Source organism: Aulostomus chinensis, chromosome 23 (genome assembly GCF_037954235.1).
Source record: "Aulostomus chinensis isolate RoL2024-O1b breed Wild chromosome 23, RoL_Achi_v1.0, whole genome shotgun sequence".
NCBI lineage: Eukaryota > Metazoa > Chordata > Actinopteri > Syngnathiformes > Aulostomidae > Aulostomus > Aulostomus chinensis.
The window spans coordinates 16,737,046-16,761,093 of NC_141342.1; the positions used below are offsets into that span (position 1 = coordinate 16,737,046).

The 24,048-nt window shown below is 42.3% G+C and overlaps 1 protein-coding gene across 1 annotated transcript in view; it reads left to right on the forward strand.

The window, feature by feature from the left end:
* Nucleotides 1–24,048, forward strand: part of dock1 (dedicator of cytokinesis 1) — a 175,307-nt gene that overhangs the window by 127,763 nt on the left and 23,496 nt on the right. Inside the window, exons 30-40 of the mRNA XM_086194482.1 lie at nt 4,995–5,073; nt 5,968–6,068; nt 10,961–11,019; nt 11,836–11,984; nt 13,339–13,424; nt 13,705–13,861; nt 14,352–14,392; nt 15,028–15,118; nt 17,979–18,098; nt 19,618–19,707; nt 20,025–20,129. Coding sequence (XP_086050608.1) covers nt 4,995–5,073; nt 5,968–6,068; nt 10,961–11,019; nt 11,836–11,984; nt 13,339–13,424; nt 13,705–13,861; nt 14,352–14,392; nt 15,028–15,118; nt 17,979–18,098; nt 19,618–19,707; nt 20,025–20,129 — 1,078 coding nt within the window. The remainder of the gene's footprint in view (nt 1–4,994; nt 5,074–5,967; nt 6,069–10,960; nt 11,020–11,835; nt 11,985–13,338; nt 13,425–13,704; nt 13,862–14,351; nt 14,393–15,027; nt 15,119–17,978; nt 18,099–19,617; nt 19,708–20,024; nt 20,130–24,048) is intronic.

The window sequence follows — 24,048 nt, forward strand, 5'->3', positions numbered from 1 at the left end:
AGAATTAGCCTGAAAATATGTTGATGGATGCATTGATATAATATTAAATCAGGCGTCTGAAATAACGGTAATCGTATTTAATAAATTGCAGCGATAATGAAGGTTTTTGACCTTGCCTTATCTCTGAGCACAGGCAGATACGCCAGCTATTCAGCAACAGTATGCAAATAGATCAGGATCATTATCTGGGATGCTCTCTGAACTCAATTAGCAAGTATGATCTGCTGATAACTTCTCATTAGCATATGTGCGCTAGGTGACGGCGGTACAGATCATCTGAGAGAGTCTGAAGTCTGTGCCACTGCTGCAGGAAGTCAGCTGATTAGAACTACGCAACGAGGTTACAAAAAGCCACCGCTGTCCGTGCTAAATTGTGGACGGAAGCCCCCACCTCGGCTGTAATGAGGGGATTTTCTTCTTTCTGACAGTAGCAGTTTTATTTATATTTATCATAATGATGCCATAGGTATACAGTATCAAAATGCCTGTGATAAGTACCAGGCTCTGCCCTGCTCTTCAAAAAAAAAAAAAAAAAAAAAAAAAATGAAAGCATTTCAGAGCATGATTTCCACAGATGATCAGAGCAACCTTGATTTCTCCTCCGGATCCAAACAGGAAGCCGCAAGCGCTTCAGTGATGCAAACGCGAATTCAGCCCAAAAAAAGTCTTTGATTATATTAAAATCAGCAGCAGGAATTTGTGGGCTTGCTTGTGGTGCGCCGACGTTATAAAAGAACTGCTTTGTCATTGTCTCTTCCTCTGCATCTGCGCATCTTATTTTCCCTCTCCAGCATAATGACTGGCCTTCGCAGATGTTGCAAGGCAGTCAAGCATTTTCCCCCTGGCATTTGGCTTTGTTAATAATGCAAGCTTGAAAGAGCAGTGGCTACAAGGAGTGGATGGAGAACATTGAACAATAAGTCTTGACTTAAGACTCATGGCTGTGATTTGTTCTCGTATATTGAATTTTTCCTGAACTAAACACGATCATTAATTATAGACTGTGAGTTTTGCTCCGTTATCACATTGATTTAAGCAACGCTTATTAAAATTTCATACTTCTAAGCCCACATTGAAGAAGAAGAAGAAGAAGAAGAAGAAAAAAAAAAGGACTCCAAAGTTCAAGAAATTATCTCAGAATTCCTTTAATCTTATTTGAAATGGCCTTTTTGGAGTGTCTTAGTCGGAGTCAGAGAGAGGGAGAGTATATTCTATTTTCATCCACCTCATTAAGTTTTTCACTTTAATTAATGGCAGGATATGCTCACAGAGGAACTGTCCTGTCTGTTCGTTTAAGCCCATTATATTTCTGCGCTCAGGCAGATTGCTGGTTTCAAATAGGCTTTTAGTGAGTGGAACTTACATTATCGTGTGAACTGCAACATGAGAGAGAGAGAGAGAGAGAGAGAAAGCGGGAAGGAGGGAGGGGGGCATGGAGGGAGAGAGACCAATCAAACTTTTTCAAGCATTTCAATATATATGTAGATTAGTCATGATAAGTCATTTCGTCTGATTATCAAACACTTGCAGTGGAAGCGTGGAGGAGTGTGTCTGCGTTTGTCCCGTTGAATTGTATTTACCAAGCTGTGAAGAGTATTGATCTTGTTCTTAAACCTCACAGTGGAAGCCGCTGCGACCTGATGATGTTTGTCGAAATTGGTCTTTTGAAACGATCACTCAAGTCCAATCTAGATGAAGCCGCGTCCTTCCTTTTCTCGATGTCTGAGCAACGTGTTGTCCCGTGCACATTGAAGGCAGTTGTTGCCCCTGCGGTCATGCAGGGAGCCGCCGGGTTACTTTTTAACGCTAGCACCGTCAGTGCAAGCGTGTTGCCAATTTGTGTTGTGTAGATTAGGCAGCGGTTATTGCTGTAAACGGATTCTGCGTATAAATCCAGAATATGTGGGCAAGGGAGAAAATGTTAGGATCGTGGAGTTTCTGGTTTCCCTTCGATCAGGTTTGACTGGGCCTCGGTTGCGTCCGCCTAAACAGTCCATGTGGAATGCAGGAGAGATGGAACACGCTGGCCGAAATGCTTGTTCTGAAAAGTGGCTGCTGACTCAACACAGCTGTTGCAGTGTTTTTGAACTGTTAACTGAGCTTAAACTGGCTACTTTTGAAACAGTCTGCTCCTATTCATCATCGTTCAACACCGCGCAAACGTCTGAAGTTGCTGTACGGACCGTAAACAATGAACTGACCAAAGGCAGGCCAGATATCAGCTGGTGACACCTGAGCCTTGAAATACCGGCGCAGGTTCCCAGGTTCTCACGTAGATGATGGGTTCCAAGATAGAGGCTGCAGTGATTTTCACCTAGAATTGCACAGAATTAATCTGCAAAAGCATCTTCCCTTATTTCTGTGTTTTTCTTACCTGAAACAGAAAATAATGAGCCCTAAACATTGACTAGTCATATTTCCCAGCCAGGGGCTGCAGTCGATGGAAGCCCATTTTAGTCTAGTGTTAAGCGTATCAGCTATATTGGCATGTTCACAGCTGCAGAAAATTGAGTGAGGTGTGCAGACAGGATGGTATTAATAGGCTGTCTGAGTGCTTAGGAGATGGGGGTGGGGTTGGAGCTGGAGGGAATGTTGGGGGGGGGGGGGGGGGGGTCCTCTCTGAGACCACAGAGCCAGAGAAATGGACTCTTAATGGCTTATCCAAAGCTGTTCAATGAAAGTTAACCTTTCCAACTACTGACTAAGGTGACTCTTTATATGTATCGTACACGGACACACGTGTGGGATATGAATATTGCATTTTTTTTTTAAATACTTCCAAATCCCACAGCCATGACATCACAGCAGCAATGGTTCTTCCCATTCAAGGTCAGTTAAACGGTGCTGTGAGGGAAACCCCAGCCCCGTCTCTACACCAAAACCTTACATTAAGCTCAAGTTGCAGGAAAATCTTATGGCTAAGCAGCTGAAACATAAAGTAAGAGACTCCAAGATGATGCTTGAGGGATTACAGAGTCCCACAGTGAGAGCTGGTGCTAGTAAAGGTTTAGCTTGAGCCACGGGGAAAGGTCTGTGGGAGCTCCCCTCGTAGCAGATGTCTGCTGACCTGCCAGTGTCAGTTATTTGAACGTTACATCTTAATGCCGCTTTATTGGCTGCTCATGAAACCCTGATGCAATCCACTCAAGCGAAAATGTCCTTGTTTCACCTTGCCAGTTATATGACACATTCTGGTTTATCTGTTGGTTTGGCAAAGCAGAGACCCAGCACATTTTTGGGGTTTTTTTTTTGTTTGTTTTTTTTGTTTTTTTTGCACTCGCCAAAATATCCTGCTAACACCTGCTTACATCTGGCTTTTGTCTGCAGTAGGAAAGGGTTTAATCGAAATACAAACCTGGGTCAAATGAGCCTGAGGTAGACCTTCCAGCTCTCATCCACATGGACTGAAACACAGAACCTGGGAGCACGCGCTTCTATCGGGATTTTCTTCGACTTTTGTCATCTTTGGCACAAATTCGGCCCGTCTGCAAGTGGCTAGGACAGAAATGAGTTTGAAAAACTCACTCCAGCAAGAGACAAACACTGGAACACTGCCCTCCATGACGCTTCCTTGTTTTTAAACTCTGTTTTCAAGTGCGTTTGTGGCGTAGAACATGATGTACCAGAAAATTAAAAAAAAAAAAAAACAGAAGGGAAACTCCTCTACTTGCTGTGTATTTTAGCAGGTTTTCTTTGATTTAAAGGGAACAAAGTTTAGAGTTGAACATAAGCCTCCAAAACCCACAGCCATCTTGGAGCGATTGTTCCTTAAATAATAAAAGACAGGTTATCCAATCTGCTGCGCTGCGACATTTTTCTCCAACACTCATGATAAGGGCTTTTTCTTCTGGCGGGTGAGATTAGTACACACGTTGTTGTGTGGTTGGTTTCCAGCAAGTTAAAAAAGCGTACAGGCCTCTGACTGCATAAGTAGCAATCATAATTCCCCTTTAAAAACTTTGTGCCATTTACGTTATTAAGATCTAATTCTGCAGCATCACAGTGGATTAACCAATCAGGCAGTGTTCTCATTAAGGTCTTGCATCTTTTTGTTGTTGTTGTTGTTGTTTTGTTTTTTTTTTTTGTTTGTTTGTCCTGGACTGGTCGAGCCTCTAGCCACCTCTGTACCTCAGTCTTGACAGAGCCTGCGTTTCACCTCTGTTAGCAGCGCACGTGTTTCTTTTTTTGTTTTAGTTTTTCCGCACGGGCAAACATTCTTTTTGAAAGTACAAAGCTTTAAAAAGTAAACAGACCTTCAAAAATGGGGGGGGGGGGGATGAAAAATAGACGAATGCCAATATGTAATTATAAATTTACATTTGAATTTGACTGAACTCTAGCTGGTTTTAATGTCATTTGCATTATTGTCAGTAAGGTGGACAAATTGTTGATCTGCTCATTTACTGTTGTGTGTTAAGAGGGTTTTTTTTTTTTTGGTTTTGTTTTGGTTTTTTGCGCCTTGTAGTATTTGTACTTTTCTCCCCAGGGAGAGCAGATTATGAGTAGCTGGTGGCTAAAATTGCTACAAAGCTTAATGTGTTTGAACTGCTCCTGGAAAAAAAACAACAACAACTTAATGAAGTAGAATAAATAATATAACCAACCTTTGAGCACTTTTGTCGTAGAAGCAGTTTTAAATGTTTGGTTTAATTGTCTTAATTTGTCTACATGAATACAGTATTTGAATTGGCTTTTATATTGTCATTTTAAATTCAGTATACATGCATACACAATTTGGGATTTATACTGTATTTATATATACACACACACTTTGGGGTGGTCACTGCATTGTACAGAGATATTTTGTAGTGAATTTTTGTGCATCTTCATTAGTTAGAATAGTGTTTCCTGTACAGACAGTTCAGAAGTGTCTGAAAGTGACCTTTAATGCTATGAAAGTGGAAAAATATAGTAGGTGAATACCTTTATTTTAAGGTGTGGAGTGAGAAAAACATATCAGTGAGAAGATCCAAACACTCCTCTTATCTCTCCAGGGTCTTCCTGCGGGCCATTAATCAATATGCAGCCGTGTTGAACAAGAAATTCCTGGATCAAACCAATTTTGAGCTACAGGTAAGAGCTGGACTGATGTAAACCTCTTTTGTATGACATAATCCGTACAGCATTATTACATTGGATTTCTACGGCAATTTAGGAAAAGGATTAGATGGCATTTTAAAGTATTTTTTAGTTTCACTTTGAGGTGTTTTCTTTCTTTTTTCTTTTTTTTTTTTTGTTGTTGTAATGTTCCAGATGCGGCGTGGGCCTTCTGAATAGAAAACAAGGTCACAGAAGGCAGTAGACATAAATATTGTAAAGAGGGAACATCAATTACCCTGTAATGGCTGGCAAATTGATGTGCATTTCTGAATATTTTAACTCACTCCCCATAAAATATTGCAACCTTTTGTGCTTGCTTGTAAAGTGTCTGACAAACTGTATGAAAGAATGTTAATGTTGTAAACAACTAAATTGTTCTGGGCTTTTAAAACCTTTTAGGGATTGATCTTTTTTTTTTCTTTTTTTTTTTTTGCCTTTCTTATTGTTGTATGAAGCGATAGAATTTGCTGTCTCTTCATCACAGCAGTGTAAAACCAGGATCTTTTGACCCTTTGAAATTCTCATGGAAAAGTGTGGTTGCTTTGAAAACTTATTCTGAAGAGACGTCCGTGGACTATTTGCACAGCTGTGAAAAATGACGGCTGCAGTCGCACTCCTTTTAGCTGATTGAGAGTGCACTCTGGAGGCCAGTGGCCTAAATCACCCACCAGAGAGAGAGAGCTTCCAAACTCACGAGTGTACCTGTCTCAGCTAAACCAAGTCATGTCATGTCATGAAGCAGCAAACACTCTTCCAGCCCAGGTAGCCTTGCGAGGGACCACGTGATACTGTCGTCTAGCTCATTTTGCAAGACGAAACAAATAATGTTGTTCTTTTTCCACCTCAACGTCTGATATCTTCGGAAAGCTGTGGAACAACTACTTCCACCTGGCTGTAGCCTTCCTTACCCAGGAGTCACTGCAGCTGGAGAACTTCTCCAGCGACAAAAGAGTCAAGATCTTCCAGAAGTGAGTATGCGAGCCCTCTAACGCCACACTGTCTGCTGAGCCCGAGCAGGCTTTATATTTAATTCATCACACTGAGGCTCACAGGGATACCCAACACCTGACGGTCCCGGCCGTGGCAGCACTCGTTGAAATCTTAGGTATCATGTAATGTAGGGAATCCCCTCCTGGAATAAAGACACAGGTCTTTGGTGTCTCCTCAAAGCAACTCCTTCAGCCCCCCCCCCCCACAAAAAAAAACAGGGAATTTTGCTAACACGCCGCACAGTTTTTAAATGGCTCAAATTTTATGCCTCGCTTCCACATAAAGTTTGTATCTCTATGGAAATCTCCACCTTCCATTTGTTTTTGGTTTGGTATTTGCTTTGAGTATTTTAGAAAAGTTGAAATTCTTGTTGCGGGGGTCAGATACACTGCGGACGCTATGAGAGCAAAAACAAGCAAAGAGGCTCCGGTCCAGCTCAGTAAGGCTTTTGCTTCCTCTGCGGTGTTCTATGCAGTTCTCCCAAATATGTTGGCGCATTAAAAAAAATAAAATAATAAAAAAATTGGACTAATATAGGTTATCACTACAGGTCAATCAGTGGACATTTTTATCATCTCACAGGGTTCACCCATAAAATCCATGAATTGCATCGCTCCAGCAAAAGCTGCTGCACAAACACAACTCTCCTGTCAGCTCCAGCTTGAGAGAGTGGTTTCATTTCCCGTTCATCCTCTTCCCATATCTACAGTAAGCCAGTAATCTACGTTAGTATTTTCTCATAATCTGGTCATACAGCAAAAACATGCTAATGGTTTCTTGGCAGAAGTGGAGAATATTGGATCTCATCTTCATTTGAAGGGGCTTTTGTCACCGAGGTGTGTATACACATCTCACACTTGGCTGTGCTTGACAGTGAGCCTCCTCATTGGTCAGCACTTCATTATGGGCAGTGATGAACTCACACACACACACACACACACACCCTGCTTTTCTTGACTTGTCAGCTTGTTGATGTTGTTTCCTCCTCTCCTAAAAGAAGCAGCCATTTGATACTCACAGGCACATTATTTGACATTCCAAATAGGTGATTCAGGAGCAAGCGCGATGGGGGGGGTATTACACAGGGTTTGTCAATTTCTCTTTCTACCACTTCCCACCCACTATCCCCTCGCTGTGTCTGTTTCCCTTTGTCTCTCTTTTTCCCCTCTTCTGTGTGCTGGTGCATGAACTGTCTGTCTCGCCTGCAATACCAATTATTGTGCCTTGCTTGGGAGTAGAGAACAGAAGGGCGATATGAGAGAGAGATGTGTGCGCTGTACGGCTGTTTAGCTCTCTGCATCTCCTGCACTTGCGTCACCCATCCTCCAGTGTGGTATGAGATGTTTTGCTCTATTACAGTGCAATGCTCATTTTCTTCTCTCATCTAGAGCTCCGAGATGGACTGATAGCAGGTTATAATGTACTGTAGTATTGCGAGGCCTCAATAAGAGGCTGTCTATTTTGTCCCCAGTTTGTAACAATATTGGTCTTATATCATCATCAAAATTGTACTTATTGCTGGCATGTGGTTGCAAGGCAGCAGCACTTAAAAGAAGTCAGATGACCATTATGTAAGCAGTGAGGTGTACATGCAGGTTTTAAAGAAATCTGGTTACCCAAACTAATTTGAAAGCAAAGTTTGAATGCTTAAAATTGCCGTCCGCTGTCAACATCCACTGCTTTTACTTTTCTTCCTCCTCGGGTAATGATGGGTTCTTTACTGATAGGTCTGGTGTGCTTGCTTTTGCTTTGACATCCGCATGAAATTGTTAGATAACGTCAATGATAAATGGGCTGTATTGACACAGCGTATTTCTAGCTTAGCACTCCTAAAAGTGCTGCTACGCGGGCACTGAGCTACTCATGCAGTCAGGCGTTAGGACACTTTGAACCAGTCACGGGGGAAATGGGGCTGAATCTGGCTCAAGTGTTAGCTTTGGTTTGTGCGAAGGCGTCTCTCTGGTCCTGTCGCACCATGTTTGCTAGTTTCAGGCAAATCATCTGAATAAATTACTATGACTAAAAAAACTAAGAACTAACTAACAATAACATTACTCAGCTCAAGGTCAAAATTATGTGTTTGGAAGAAAGTCTGTTTGCAGTCACCAGTAAGGGCCATACCGCCCCCTTTTGCTCTGGAGGCGGACACACGCCTATCAATAACATCTTGTACACTTGGACAACAACATTGGTTCAGTTAAAATGACTCCGCATGTGTACCCACTGAGTGTAAATGTAGCCACACACACACACACACACACACGTGCAGAGCCCAACAGATGAGCATGCAGCATTGTCGCTTTCGTGACGTGCGTGTGGTGAGGGGGGGGAGTGTTGGGTTTGCATCTCACACATCTCTTCTTAAGGCTTTGACCACATCACGTCTATTCAGGCTAGTTCACGTCAACCCCTTCTTTTCTCTTTGTTCTTCTCCATCTCTTCTTTTTCCATCCCCTCATGTCATTCCCTCCTTTTTTGCTTTGCCCTTTGCCACCCTGCCCCGACCAAGCTGCAGTAAACAGCACACACACTGCTGAAAAGCTCCAGATCCATTTCTCGCTGACTGCTGCTCCTCTGTAGTACATTATATTCTTAGTTAACCTCTTCAAGAGTTTTCCAGCCCGTGGTTGACAGTTATCCCTTGTAGGTCCTGACAGGGAACAGTCAAAACGCCTCGTCTCTCTGCTTACAGGAGTGTGACAGTAACAGCACTCCGCATCAGTCTCAGCTCACATGATGATACGATGCCCTCTAAGCAGTCAACTGCACGCCCATATGAGACACAAACCCCGCGAGAATACACACCGACACACACACGCACACACACACAAACACACGGCGAATGAGTTACAAGACACACACTTGGCTAGCATGCAAAAATGTGGTTTAGAGGCAAAAACAATCGAAGATATAATACATAATACATTGCCCTCTTTACAGCTTTACAGTAATTTATAGAGGCCAACGTTTATTTGTGCTTTATCATCTGGCCAACACGCTGCCCAGAGATCAATCCTCAGGCTTTGCAACACGCCTCCTTTTGACAGTTGAATATTGTTAAGTGGTTTGACCTGGCCAGGCTGCAAAGGAGTGGCGCAGCCTCTTCATTAAGGATTCTTTCAGTGTTTGTCTCTGTCAAAATACATTAGTGTGGCTTTGTAAAGTATTGGCTAAACAATCAATTGGGTTCCATATTCTGTCATATTAATTAGATGTCAGGGGAGGTGTCCTGCTTTTTTTTTCCTTCACTACTATTGTCATGCCAAAATTTGGAAGGAGAAGGAGCAGGGGTGTCGCTCTGCTTCCATCGGTCACTCAGTCTTCTCTCAGCCATATTGGTGGTTTGTTGATGACTCTGAAAAGCCGTCTAATTTCCCCTCGGTGTCGTATTAGATATTTGATTTAGCCAAACAGCTTGGCTCCAGAGATGGCAATGAGTCAATCCACTGCTTTGAAAAATCCCAGCAGTGGTGCGTTGTTGTTGTTGGTTTTTTACCTGCCGAATTTAATGACGCTAAACATGAATATATATTAAAAAAAAAAAAATGACATTGTCAGCCCAAAGCTCCTTCAAGAAGGTACAAGATCTCGTTTTACAGTTTAAAAGTCAATCAGATAGTCCAAGTGTGACGTCTGTGTGCTTGTTTACATGGTGGTCATGGTTTCCACGCTGTTGTTTGGTTTTGTTTGATGATTTCCTTGAAATTTGTACCCCCATATTTTAGAGCCACATACACAAGAACCCTCCCCGAGCCCTTTAGACAGAGTTCAACTGGAATTACTCAGCATTTTAAGGCAAACACTTTATTTTAAACACAGATTTCTAGTTCAAATAAGACGGAGGCGCCGCTCAGAAACAGGGAACCACAATGCCGAGGCTCAATTTGCTGATCACCTTTTGTGAATTGGCAATGATTTCATTCTGATTTCGTCTCTCAGCATACAGTGATGCCACTAAAGCATTGTAGACCAAGCTAGTGGAAATAGTAAGAACAGCCCTAAATCAGTCTCTGCATCCTTTTTGTATTCTTGAGCTGTTCCAGCCATCCTTGTGGTTTCACGTGAGCAGTATCACAGTTCCTCTCCTCTCACTTTCTTCCCCTCTGCTCGCCATGCCCACTCTTGTTAGAGTCTCTGCTCTCCGGCTTTGTCCTTTCATAACCTGAACAGTGTTGTGGACAGGGGAACTGGCTCTGAGCTGCCATGGAGATTGGCTCATGACCCAGACGTGGCAGAGCCGATCAGTTTATAAGCTGGCATTCTCAAAGGCGAGACCACAAGTCTGCATGGGGGTGATTCTCCGAGCTTGTTTTGCCAGTTTGCTTTGTATATGAGCTCTTGCAACGCAAATTGAGCCTGAAAGGTACCAACAAAGACCCTTTTATCAATAGCTGACTGCAATAAGACGACAAAAAAACTCACTTACTACTGTTTAAAGCTTGGCCACCGCGTGTCAGACTTAAAGCAGAACTCAAAGTTGCTATGAACCATATGTAAAAGCCTCAAGGTTTCTCTGAGTTTACCCTTTTCATATCCCCAAGTCATTTTCATTTTCTACAAGGGACGCATGGCTCAGAGGTAGAATAGCCGTCTAGCAACCGAAGGGTCGCTGGTTTCGATCCTCACTTTCCCCGGTGACCATGTCCACATATCCTTGAGCAAGATACTGAACCCCTAATTCTCCTGATGGCTCTGTGACAGACTGGCGACCCGTCCAGGGTGAACCCGCCTCTCACCCAATGTCAGCTGGGAAAGGCTCCAGCACCCCCCCCCCCCCACCTCCCTGCGACCCTTAACAGATAAGCATATGGAAAATGGATGGATGATGGATTTTAATTTTTAACAAATTACATCCTTTCTTTTCTTGTAGGTACCAGGACATGAGAAGACAAATTGGCTTTGAAATTAGGGATATGTGGTACAATCTAGGTAAGTTTAACAGATCAGTTTGTCAGTATTGTTCCTCTTCTCTTGTCCAATAATAAAATTGGAGTGGCAGCAGTTGACATTTGATTTATGTGTATGGTTATATACCAACTGAGTTCCCTCGCAATCACACAGACGCCAGCAAAGCATCTAAATATGGAAAATCAATTGTTAATTGGCTTTATGTGTTGTGATGAGCGCGACAGTCAAGTCTCAGTGGAATGTGACTGTAGTGCAAGGATTGGGTGTTAAAATTCACCACCTGTGCCTTCCTTAAAGTCTTGTCTTTGTGAACTTTTCCATCTGATCATTTAATTAAGAGATTTACATCAGATTAGACTGATTAATTAGCTCTATGCATGCCTTGCAGTCTTTTATTCCAGGTATTTGGTGTGAGGTTGCTCAAAGCGTGGCTTTCATGGACTTTTTTGATGAGAGGAAACTTGCTAACTTTGAAAAGGCAGATTTCTCTGAGTTTCTAGCATGTAACGGCTGATTTAAAATCTCCTGCATGGTTACAGTGTCATGCCTCGCCATGCCTGGAACACACCGGAGAAACAGAGACGTGCGTAATAAGCTACGTCAGCGTTGCCTGGTGGGATTTTTTTCGCAACCTCACGTTTATTTTTGCCCCCCTGCATCACAAAGCAGTGGTTTAATACACCTACCATGAAAGGTTCTGCGTAATAATTGATTGCAGTGATTCTTGACTGCAGTGACTGTCACTACTCTAGCATGACACCTCATAGACAGATTATGCTTCACTATTTGCCATGATACAAGTCCTGTATGCATTCTTTTTTTTTTTTCCCCCTTAAGGACCCCACAAGATAAAATTCATCCCTGAGATGGTGGGTCCGATCCTGGAGATGACACTAGTTCCAGAGATTGAGTTGCGAAAGGCCACCATCCCCATCTTTTTTGACATGATGCAGTGCGAGTTCCACTTCACATGCAGTTTCCAGCGGGTACGTCTTTTGAAATATGAAATAATATATCAAAACTAGAACATGAGCTGTAACAAAAAGGACTTTATGAATAGCAGTGGGTGTTGGTATGGGAATCTCGGGGAAGAGTAAATGATGCAGTGGGGTAGTCCATCTCAGCAAAACATTTTGTAGCCACAAGCTTACTTGTAATTCCGCAAATCTCGTTTTGATGTGCTGCGATTATCAACAGCCATGGTAAGTGGAACTTAATGTTATGCCTCGTTATAGAATAAAATGAAGCTTTTCTGCTTGAGGGGGGAATCCATTTGGCTGCAGCTGTTCTACCATAAGATGTCTCTGGCCATTTGCTGCTTCTCTGTGTTTATGCAGGCTTCCAAAGTAAATAATGCATGTTGTATTTATATCAAATTATAAAGAAGCTCCGTGGTTTGGTGCGTCTGCGCTGGTCTGTGTGGAAGTTTAAGCAGCATCGCTTTCACTGTGCACCTCAGCCATTAGTGAAGTCTGTTTGGAGTAGGAATGGAGGCAGACCTGCTAATTAAGTCAATGAGCCCTGTTTAAGCGATCCATAGTGCATGGTCTAAGGCGCATGGTGCAAGCGCCTTTTGGGTGTTTCAAATCCATTTAAATTAGTTAAATGATGCATAATCTGGGTGGAAAGTCGGTGCAAAGGGGGTTGTCATCAGTCTTTAAATTAATGATAGGTGTGTTTTGAGCATCTTTTGGCGCATGGCTGTTTGAACAGGGCTTCCAGTAAGTTTGAGAAAGTGCAGAGGAAATAACCTGCGTGTTGCCTGACTGCTTTTCAGAGTTTAAGCCAATTTTTTCCCCTTCGTGGGTCTCTCACTTTCCGCATATTTTGTGTAATTTTTTTTTTTTTTTTTTTTTTAAGCAGAGTAGCATTTATGTCTTTTCCTACTTGGCTGCATGGCTAACAGGAGCACATCAAAAAGTCAGTGAAAATTGGTATGTTTCATTGCAATAAAGCCTGTTTTTTTTTATTATTATTTAATTTAATTTTTTTTTTTACACAGCTGCTACATCCAGTACAAAATTAACAATATGAGCTCCATGCATCACTGTCGGACGGTTCAGCAACAACACAGCGAAACTAAGATGGATTAGTCTCATGAAGCAGCCTCTTTCTGTTTTCCAAACAAACTTATACAAATAAAGAAAGGCTTTAATAATTAAAAAAACATAAAACAGCTCACAGCCAGCTGGGCTGCGGTAGAGGGATGATTAAAGTCAAAGTACAGATCCCTCTGCCTTGCCTTGATGGGGGGAGAGCGAGAGTGAAGCAGGGCGATGGCGTTAATGAATTGAAAAATTAGCTACACTGATTATTTACGGCTGCTCTGTCTAATTGCAGTTTGAGAACGAGATCATCACCAAGCTGGATCACGAGGTGGAGGGGGGCCGTGGAGACGAGCAGTACAAAGTTCTCTTTCAGAAAATGTAAGTGCTGATTAATGGCCCAGGATTACGCCTGAGCCTCTCACAAGATAGATAATGCTAATTGCAACATAGCAGTTCTCAAAATAATCACAGCTTTCTGATGATCACACAACTTCTTGTCTCAGCTCGTCACACTGATGTTTGCTTTCAGCACTAACTCTGTTAGAAGAGTGTTTCCCAGATCCCTCAGTGGCAACACTTGAATCATGTGAGCATCTCTTACGCTTAAATCATATTTCTTGTCCTCTCTCTCACCTCCACATCCCTTCAAAATAAACAGTTTACTTGAGCACTGCAGGAAGCACAAGTACTTGGCCAAAACCGGTGAGAACTTTGTCACTCTGGTGGTTCGTCTTCTGGAGAGGCTGCTGGACTACAGGACCATCATGCACGACGAGAACAAGGAAAACCGCATGAGCTGCACTGTCAATGTGCTCGTAAGACGAATACTTTCCTCCCTTCCTTTATGCAAACAAACCTGGTAAACATATCCCATATCCACTGAAATGTTTTCACAGCTCAACTTAAACACTTACCCATGTAAACTGACATTTCAGCACATTTTCTACCATCGTGGGAGAACACAAGCGTGATGACCTACATTCAACAGTTACCACGCTGCCTCTGTGCTAGGCTAAATGTTTTCTGTTGCTAACAGCGTGACAGCTCGCTCTTGTTATTCTGATGTCTGCCAAGTAACCCCTCAGTTTTAAGTAGATTTGAAGTTAATGTTTGCCTGCTCCAAGCCAAAAAGTTATTGATCCATATCTCAGAAAATTACATTGTCGCGATGCCAAAATGTTGTTCTTTCTAAAAATATACGATGTCCAGTTATATCCAATAGAGCATGTGGCTTTGTTGACAGTGTAATAACAAAATAGGAAATCTCCAAGAACGCTTAAATGACTTCTCTCTTTTTTCCTGTAGAATTTTTACAAGGAGATAGACAGAGAAGAAATGTACATCAGGTAAGAGCCAGCCGCATCAGCCTGGGTCTGTTACATGTCTTCATGCATTAATACATTCATTGTCTTTATTTTTTTATTCCTATAATCTACAAAGTCACAACAGTGTAAGATATCACCACTGTGACATTCAGCAACACTTTTCTTGTAAAACGCGAACCAGTGTTTGTTTTTTGTTTTTTTTAAATTGAAACCACTTTTCATGGAGTGTTTAAAAAAAAAAAGAGAGAGAGAAAGGCTGAGAACTGTGCCGGGGTTATTCTCAGTCTGTCTGTCGTAGCTATTCAAATATACCATAGCAGTAAATGTTCATATCACGGGTGAACCTGTGAAATCTACTGCAACACGTCTACAAAGCTGTATTATTCAGTGCATGAGGAGACTTTATGTTGTGTCAGTTAGTTGAGCCGCAGTTGTCAAAGCGCTGTCGATCCTGGCTCCCTTCTTCCCAGGTGTAAGTGCTAAGAGAGCCTTGATCCGATTTGAATTTGTCAAAAAAAAAAAAAAAAGTGTTCAGATGCTTTCAGAGTTTCCCATCCGTCTGTCATGTTTTATTAGAGAGTAAAAAGGTTGTCGGTGTAATGAAGTTAAGCCTACGTCAGAGTGCCCAGACATGACCCATAAATCATTCCCTTCAGGTACCTGTACAAGCTGTGCGACCTCCACAAGGAGTGTGACAACTATACTGAGGCTGCTTACACTCTGCTGCTACATGCCAGGCTGCTCAAGGTATACAGACACAACACACACAGCAGCAATGAAAGCATTCGTATTCTCTCGGCATTGCAAACATTCCTCTTCAAATTGTATACACATACTGTACCTACATTTATATGTGTATAGAGAGAGAGAGAGAGCAAGAGAACATCTACCTTGGAGCTGTTGTCAGGCAGATGGCATTTAACCATTAAATATGTGTGTATCCGAACTGAAATTGTTACAGGACATCTGAGATGGCTGCCTAGAGGGCAGACATTCTGATCAGCGTCGGTTTCACCTGTGAAGCCGCGGTAAACCATCGCCAATAGAAGCAACGTCTTTGAAACTCAGAGAAGATTTTGTTTAAAGCAGAGAAAAAAGAAGCTGCAACCCCACTGAGCTGCTTCAAGATAAATGTCTGTTGTGTTCCAGCTTGTTGTCAGCTGGAAAAGAAGAATCCTTACTGTGGTTCAATTTAGCTTTTTCCCCAAATTCTGGATTTTTGAAGCGTAAATCCAGTCGTTAGAAGTAGAAAGTTAATGTGACGCTGCAAACGACGTAGGCCGCAGACCCTGGACTTCATGATCCCGACAAATACATGAACCACTGGAATCTTGGCAACCGCCAGTTTAGATGCAAAAATACTTCAAAATTGATGAGTGTGATATTTACTGCCTTATTTTATGCCTTGCAACAAAATGTGAAGATATCGTAAGCTGCTGTGAACCACAGGACTGTTGTTTTTTTTAACGTTCTCACCAAAAACCCATTAAAAAAAAAAAAGTATGAAATTTGAGATGAGGGGAACGGAACATGCGAAGATGCTAACTTTTTCTGGGTTTCATTCCTCCGCTCTTCCGTTGAAAGGACGGTACCAGCTTTCATGTCAACGCTGCAGAACCCGCGTCGTGCGGTGGACAAACTATGCGACAACAACACTCATAGGGCGGTTGAAGGAGTCTTCTGTAAGCCTCGTGAATTACATCACATCAGCGGAGGTCATCGTCACGCTGATGAACCCCTCATCAAAAGTCTTCATCAAAAATATCGACATACAGAACTCCTGGACACAAAGAGCAGTATCTTTTCTCAGTCAGGATTTTGTAAACCCTGCATTTGGAGTTGTTCCTTTTTGCGTTTTTTTTCCCCCCCAAAATGTTTCCTCCCGATGTCTCATCCCTGTTTGCATAAATAGCAGCCTGTTTCATCCTTTTGCTCAGGTCCCAACAAGGCAGAACAGACTGTGTCTGGATCCCATTTTGCTGGTTGAGCAGTCACAGTAGCTGTTAAAAGGCATTGTTTTTATTATTTTATAAATCTCTTTGAGGAATTCACCATTATAGACAATGTTTTGGTTAGTTTTGTTCCACCGGAGTGTAGATAAATAATATCGTCTCTTTTCCAGCCTTTTTCTTTTCTTTTCTTTTTTTTCTTCTTTTTTTTCTTTTTGGGGTGAGTGATGGACATTTGAATTCGCATTCAGCAGCAGTGATAAAGTAAAACGGGCCACTGTAATAATAATGAGTTCTCCGGCAGGGTTCCTACAGGAGCATAATAACGGGTGATGAATTTACAGCACTTTGTGTTTTGTCAGAGATGTATCAGCGCTTTCGTCCCATCAATACAGGGTCACTGCCCATCAAGAAATAAACAGAAATCCTTTTACCATTTAAATACTGCATTCCAACTAAAAGGAATCAATGACTAGAGACCAAACCCCCCTGCATTCCTCCTTAAGCCTCAGAAACAAGAACACTTATTTTGTTCACCCATCTCCAGTGCAAGTTATGCAAATTACTTGGCTTTGCTATTCAACTGTGACCCTTACAGAATTTGATCGGACTCTTTTTAGAGATCTCAACTCCTTAGCTCACACGCGCAACGCCTGCGAGTGCCAATTAAAGTTGGCAAGTAAGGAATGAGTCCTGGCAGGCTACAACGGATCGGTCTCGACACGGAGGCCAATCAGATTGTCCATCTCCCTGTTAACCAAGGCTGCTCTTTAAAAACCTCATTATTCTCCATGCTGGATGAAAAAAGGGCATGATGGAGTACACAACCATCACGAAAAGATACCCTCCATACAGTCAGTCCCCCTCGCCTGTTTAAAGGAATCAGCACAAAATTTGAAATGGATGGGGTGACGCCCGGTGTGTGTTTATTTTTCATTGGTAACACTAATTTAACTAATGCCTCTTCTTGGCTTTCACCTCGCTCTCTTGGCTTCCTGCAGGTTAAACTAAAGGAGGAGCACTACTTGCAAGGATTAGCCACAGTAAGCTACAGGCAGGGGACAAATTAAAGGAAAACAAAAAAAAACAACCATAAAATATCTTTGGAAGCCAGAAAAGCATCAGTGTGTAAATTAGCGTAGACTCTACAAGTCTCTGGATCACTTTTGGAGGGAAGAAACATCATTCTTGGAAAAGATAGTTCCGAATTTGAAGATGGGGGTCCATGTCTGTCCCAAATTTTGGCTATGAGAAGCTTTTTAGCTGTTGTTGTGTTGAGAGACCACTCCCATCAGGAAATAAATGTTTCATGATAGGATAAAAGTGATGACTCAGAATGACTTGGTAGTGATTGACTGTGACACACACACACACACACACACACACACACACACTCTAAGGGGACAAGAGGACTTGAGCCATGCCAGCAGAATACCTCAGCAGCTCACGCTCGATCCCCTTTCTGCGAGTTGTTCTTCGCTCATTTATGTTTCATGCCTCCATCCCAACCCCAGCTCAAGTGCGGCGCCAGTTTTTACACATCAATCTCTCCCATTTGCATTGTGATAATTCAGTGATTGATTTCTCATCACCTGCTCCCCTTCTGCTCAATAACGTCCCGCCCAGTGTTAACCCCACTGCTTACTTGTCCTCCGTAGTGGTCAGATGAACAGTGTGCTGCCCACCTGACCCAGAGAGACGGCTACCAGGCCACCACTCAAGGGCAACTGAAGGACCAGCTCTACCAGCAGATAATCAATTACTTTGACAAGGGCAAGGTAAGAGACGCACACGTCGTAATCATGATGAATTGTGGATGTTATTTTCAGATGCTGTCATCTCTGTGAAATACAGAATCTGGGATGACGAAGCAGGTTTTGACGAACAGAGGTCTTATTTTCCTCCCTTAACAGGACGTTGATTTTAAATAGCCACTGTTTTCTTCATCATACTTTCGCAGATGAAGACACATATCAGACCACTCAGGCTGCACCGGACTGCTAGTCAGCAGTATGTCATGTGATTAGACTTCTCGCTACTGCACATTGTGAAATTTAACATCACGTGACATGTCAGAGAAATAGAAAACCAGAATAATCGGCCTTTAAAACATTAATTTTGCAGGCGGTCACAGAGCCAAGCGTTCTGCAGCGGTTGTGTTTGCATCTGGCTCTTTTTTATGCACGTTTTTGGTTTGCATATGAAAAACCTGAAAGGACATGCTCCTTCATTTGTGGTTTACTGCTGCTCGTTTAGTCGCATCATCTTGCGGAACCGACTTCCTCTGTGGTTGCAAACAAGGGAATTATTGCATCGCTGCTTATCATCCAGCAGAGCTGGACAGAAACTTGCTTTATCTTTGGGAGTATTTCTGAAAATTTACAGTAAATTTGAATGGAAACTGGGCTAACATAACATCACACAACCTGTGTCCCTAAGAGAAAACATATGTCAGTGCAGCCAACATCCGATTCTCTTAGCCACTCAGTAGGCTGACGACAAATTGAAAGAGCCATGGACTACAGCGAGTGATCAAGGAGCGTTAGAGTGGCTGTCACAACTCCAGATAGGAGGGTATCATCTGCCCAAAGGCCAAAGCAGCCCAAGATGGTGATGCTACAGCCCCTCTCACTGATGGCAGGCAGATTTGAGTAGCACTCCAGACTTCCCTGTAGCCTCTAGCAGTCCAGTCCAGTGTTGTCCAAAGCCCTTAAAAGTCTGTCAATGTGTTTGAGTGGCTCCCATCTATGTTTGACACCACTTCGCTGCGCGGGACGAGGGGGAATGCGCCGCTGTAATACACCAGATTGGAGTTGTAGTGTTGGGAAGACTACTCGGATCATTGCACAAGCTCTGTGTGTGTGTGTGTGTGTGTGTGTGTGTGTGTGTGTGTGTGTGTGTGTGTGTGTGTGTGTGTGTGTGTGTAAATCTTACAGAATAATACAACACATGACAGCAAACATTCCCTCTCTCACGCCACACAATAGGTTGTTCAAGCCAGGGTACACGTGTGTGTGCATTACATGACATTCTATACACAAACCTTGATGTTGACCAATTTACACATTAATTGATAATCCTCTGCATTGACTGATATGTCCCACATTAACCTTTATTTACATAAAACAGTGGCAGGCGCTGTTTAATCCAAACATTTAGTTTTTAGGTCTAATTATGAACTGATCAAACAGAATAGATTGTTTTAATTATTCTGTAGAATATTGTAAGAGCCCCAGAGCACCCCGGCGGTTCTTTTGCTTGACAAATCTTCCACTCTCTTGTTTATGTGCTGAATAGATGTGGGAGGAAGCCATCATCCTAGGAAAGGAGCTAGCAGAGCAGTATGAGAATGAAATGTTTGACTTTGAGCAACTTAGTGCATCCTTGGTGAGTAATGCTTCACTTTGTTAACATTTTGACTCTGAGTTTTATTTCCATAGACTGATTGTTTGCGCACTTCTAAGCTAAGTATCCAGCAAGCATGTTGTAGTGCATGGGATGATTTTATTTAATTTTTGTAATTGAATTATTTTGTTCAATCAGGAGAGCCTCAATGTAAATCAAACATGTTCCAGCAAACCAAACCCAACGCTGTTAGAAACAGTTAAACCACAAAAATTCATTTGTTAAATCAAAAATAAAACCCCCAGTGAGAACCTGTGTTTTTCCACATCGCTGAATCTCACCATCGTGTTCCCCGACAGCGGAAACAAGCCCAGTTCTATGAGAACATAGTGAAGGTGATCCGGCCCAAGCCAGACTACTTTGCCGTTGGCTACTACGGCATGGGATTCCCCTCCTTCCTACGTGTGAGTACACACCCGCCCACGCAACTGCCCTCCACACTCTACGCACGGCTACAAGCACAGAGTGTGTGAGACACTAAATAACAGATGATCAACGGGTTTCCACGCCTACTTAGCTCTCAGCTCTTACATCGATGGGAATGTGTTACACACATTGGTCATGTTTGGGTTATTATGCTGGGATTCAACACCCATAATCACATTCGATACCTTCTCAATAGCGTCATTTAACGTTACTGTGTGCAGATATAGTTTCTCTGGCTCTCTGATTGTTCTGCCCATGTATCAGTTTTTACTGAGCAAGGAAATTTAATCACTGGAGTTTCGCTGTGAAGCTGAACACAGCTGTTAATGATGCATCACAACAGCTTTTCCTCTACATCCTGTTTATGGGGATAATAATAGTAACTTTCTTGCCTTTGATATATTCTTCTACAGATGTTTTTTAGGCTGCTATCTGGGGTGCGACAAAAGGTATTGCCTTCCTCTCTCCACAACTTTTTTCCCCCCCTTTTTTTTTTTTTTTTTTTTAAACGAACGCAACCAAGCAAATGGCCAACATGCCCTTCAGGGATGAGATAATTTGAAAGTCCAGTTTCAAGAAGAGTGATCCCACGATTTCATTCTATTAGGAAGAACAGCTATTTCGCCAAGGTCTTTTGCTGCCCCCCTGATCTCGGCGTGCCCCGCCTAGCCTCTTTCATCTGGCAGGGCAGAAACTCCATTACAGACAGGCCAAATTGTGCTTGCCTAATCTAACCGGCTGTTTAAACAGCCTTTGAGTTGTCTTTTTTTTTTCTCCCCTCTATCCTTTTTATTCTTTCAGCGGATGTCTGACATTGCCTGAAATAACACGCTGCATGGCAGCTTGTCAAGTGTGAACCTGAAAGTAGACTTTAAAGGTGATCTGAAGAAGCCGGTGTTTCATGTTTCACACTGTAAATCAACAGCGGCCGGCACGATAACCGAATTTTTGAGTGTCCGTCCGTATTGTCGAGACTAAAACGATCTCTGGCAAGTGATGCTCTTCGTTCACCGGCTTTGTCTTGTTGAATCAAAGTTTTCAGTGTGCAGTAGTTGATGGGAGGAAGGATACAAGCTGGCCCTCTGCTATTTATTTTGTTTGAGTTTTTTGCTCCATCTCTAAAGCCGAATGACAAAGTTCTGTTCTGTGTTTGTAAGATGTTTGTTTCCTTGTCTACTCAAAAAGTAGAGACTTGGTGGGATGCAGTATGGGTCAAAAAGAACCCTTTGTTTTAGAGGACCCATCCCTTCAATGATTGATATTATATTAATATGCTTATGACTTCTTAAATGAGTTTTGGGTGTACAGACTCAACTTTCTTTCAGCCTTGGAAACTTGAAAAGATTCCTGCTCTGTTACACTTGCAGCCACAAACTCCATTTGAGCTTTAAAATACTTTGATCTTTTGATGTTGTCCAGGAGATTTTTACCTGCTAAGTGAAGAGTTTTTACAGCTTTTGAGAGATTCCATGAGTGTGTCTTGTGCCCACCTGGAGTGTGGAGTAGTCTGAAGGTTCTGAACTGCTCTTGGTGGCACAGATTTAACTCCGTAAGCACATACTAGGCATTAAAAAGGAGCCACGGGCCTCCTGAGTATTACAACATTAAAGTCTAACCCAACTTAGATGTTGTCTTTGAAATTTAAACCCTGAATTGTTAAGTGAGCCGCTGTCACCCTGTCCTTTGCCATCGTAGAAACTGTAGGTTGACTTTTTCGTTGTTTCACCTCTTCATAACCCCACCGAATAGCTTATGTCACTGCAACAGTTTGATCCGTTTGGCATAGAATAGTTCGGAAAGTTATACAAGCAGCACGATTCAATTATTTAGCCGCATTCCAGTTAACGAAAGGCTGAGAGCTGCTCAATTACCACACGACATCGGAATTTGCACGATAAAATTTTGGGAAGTCTGAAAAAGGTGCGCTATCAAATAAGCAATCCATAAGCTAGCAGAGGGCTAAGAGGAATTAGCCAGCTCTGCTCAGAATACGTCCTCCTAGCATCGTGGTGATGTCACCACGTACACAAACGCCATCTACCGTGAAACATAAAGAGACTTACCTGACGACATTGTGCATTGTGTGAAGCCATGTGGTGAGGGTTTGAATTTAAGAGACACTCATTTATGGGAAAATATGATGCAGCTTCTAAATCCACCATCTGTTCATTCAAGTTTGGAGTTTAGGAACATGCACTGTAGTATTATATAATAGCTACTTTCACGATAAATACCAAACATGCAGCTTAAATGCTTAGTTGTTAAGGCAAAGTCACTTTTTGCAAGTGAAGATGTGACAGTGCTTCGTGTTAGCATCATAATTGATAGCCCAGCTACCTTTGAGGTGCCATTCAAGTGTGCAGAAGGTTAAAAAAATCAATCCCCCACTTACGCAACGTCCCGAGGACTGTGGGTCCTTGGCGGAGGTATGAACTCCTTCGACTTGTTGAATGAATACAGCCAAAGAGCAGCCAAGTGTCCTGACAAGACAACCGAAAGTGATTTTCTTGCACCACGGCTCTCATGTGAGCTCCTCGTTTGTACGCCCTCTCGAAACATTTCATCATTACATTGAACGATTTCTGCTCGAGTACACAGGGAAGCATTCATGTTTGGGTTGCTAATCAAGATAAATAATGTCGGGAGGCTTTTTGTTTCTCGCCGTATCGCTGTATGTGTTGCAGTATCAAAACATCCCGAGGGAAGAGTCAGTTATGTGAGAAAATCAATACTCTGATGAAGGCATTTTATATCCATCCCCTTAAGAATTGATTTTATGCAAGAGTGCTTAATTCAGCTGCTGATGATTTATAAGTTGTTCATGTGCTTATACACTAGGGCACTTGGTAATTGTGAAGTGCTGTAGATCATATATATATATATATATATATATATATGTATGTGTGCAACCCAGTCTTGGTCTCACTTGTCTTCATTTTGTGTAATACTCTCTACAAAACTCAGTAGCTTTTATTTGTTTCCATGAGTGGGTTCTTTCATGGACTGTTAAAACAACATTGTAAAGACAGGAACAGAGTATTTATCTTCATTTCAACCTTGAAACTAAGTCATAATACCGCACTGAGAAGGTTTAAAGCGCAGCTGAAGGTTTCTATTATATTTCTCCGCTCTATTAAAAAAAAAAGTCGCTTTTAAAGGTATTCTCAATATTTCCAAGACAGATTTCCACCACAGTTGTTTCTCTCAATTTTACAGCCTTTGTCGGCGTATTTCTCCTCCTCCTCCCTTCTCTGCCTGTCAGTCCCAAACTTAACCTAATCCCTGAATTGAGTTTCCCGCGAGCGTTTAGCTGAAAGAAAATTCAAAGGTCTGTGAAAGTTGGTGTGAAAAATGTATCCTAACGTACCTCCTTTAGAGACACTCGGATAGGAACTGTCATGTTCTATCATTCAAAATGTTCCACAGACAGATCACTTAGCGCACGCTGGCAGAACATTCCTGGCTCATACATTTTTCGGAGCACATCGTGCACTATTCTCATGTAGTGTGCTCTTATTTTGGAATGAGACAACCTCTTAGCAGTGTCAGTATGTGATTCAGAAACACACTTCAAGTATCTGTACATTTCATTGTTGGGGGGCTTTTGTAAGCACCAGAAAGTTGAAGCGTTGGTATCTCGGTGGTTTTAGAAGCCGCTCCCCACTTCCGCTACAAATGTTCCGCTTTTGTCCAGAAAGCTTAAATTCTGACCATCTTGTATTTATTTTTAATGTCATCATAACATTACTGCTGCTTTGTCTCATCATGACCGTGTGAAATTGCTTTTCTACCCACTAGCCAAAAAGGGAAGGGGGGGGGGGGGCAGCCCACAATGAATTATTTTCTCAATGACAGTGATTTTCTTGGCCAGAACTAGCCAGTCTAGATTTGAGGGTA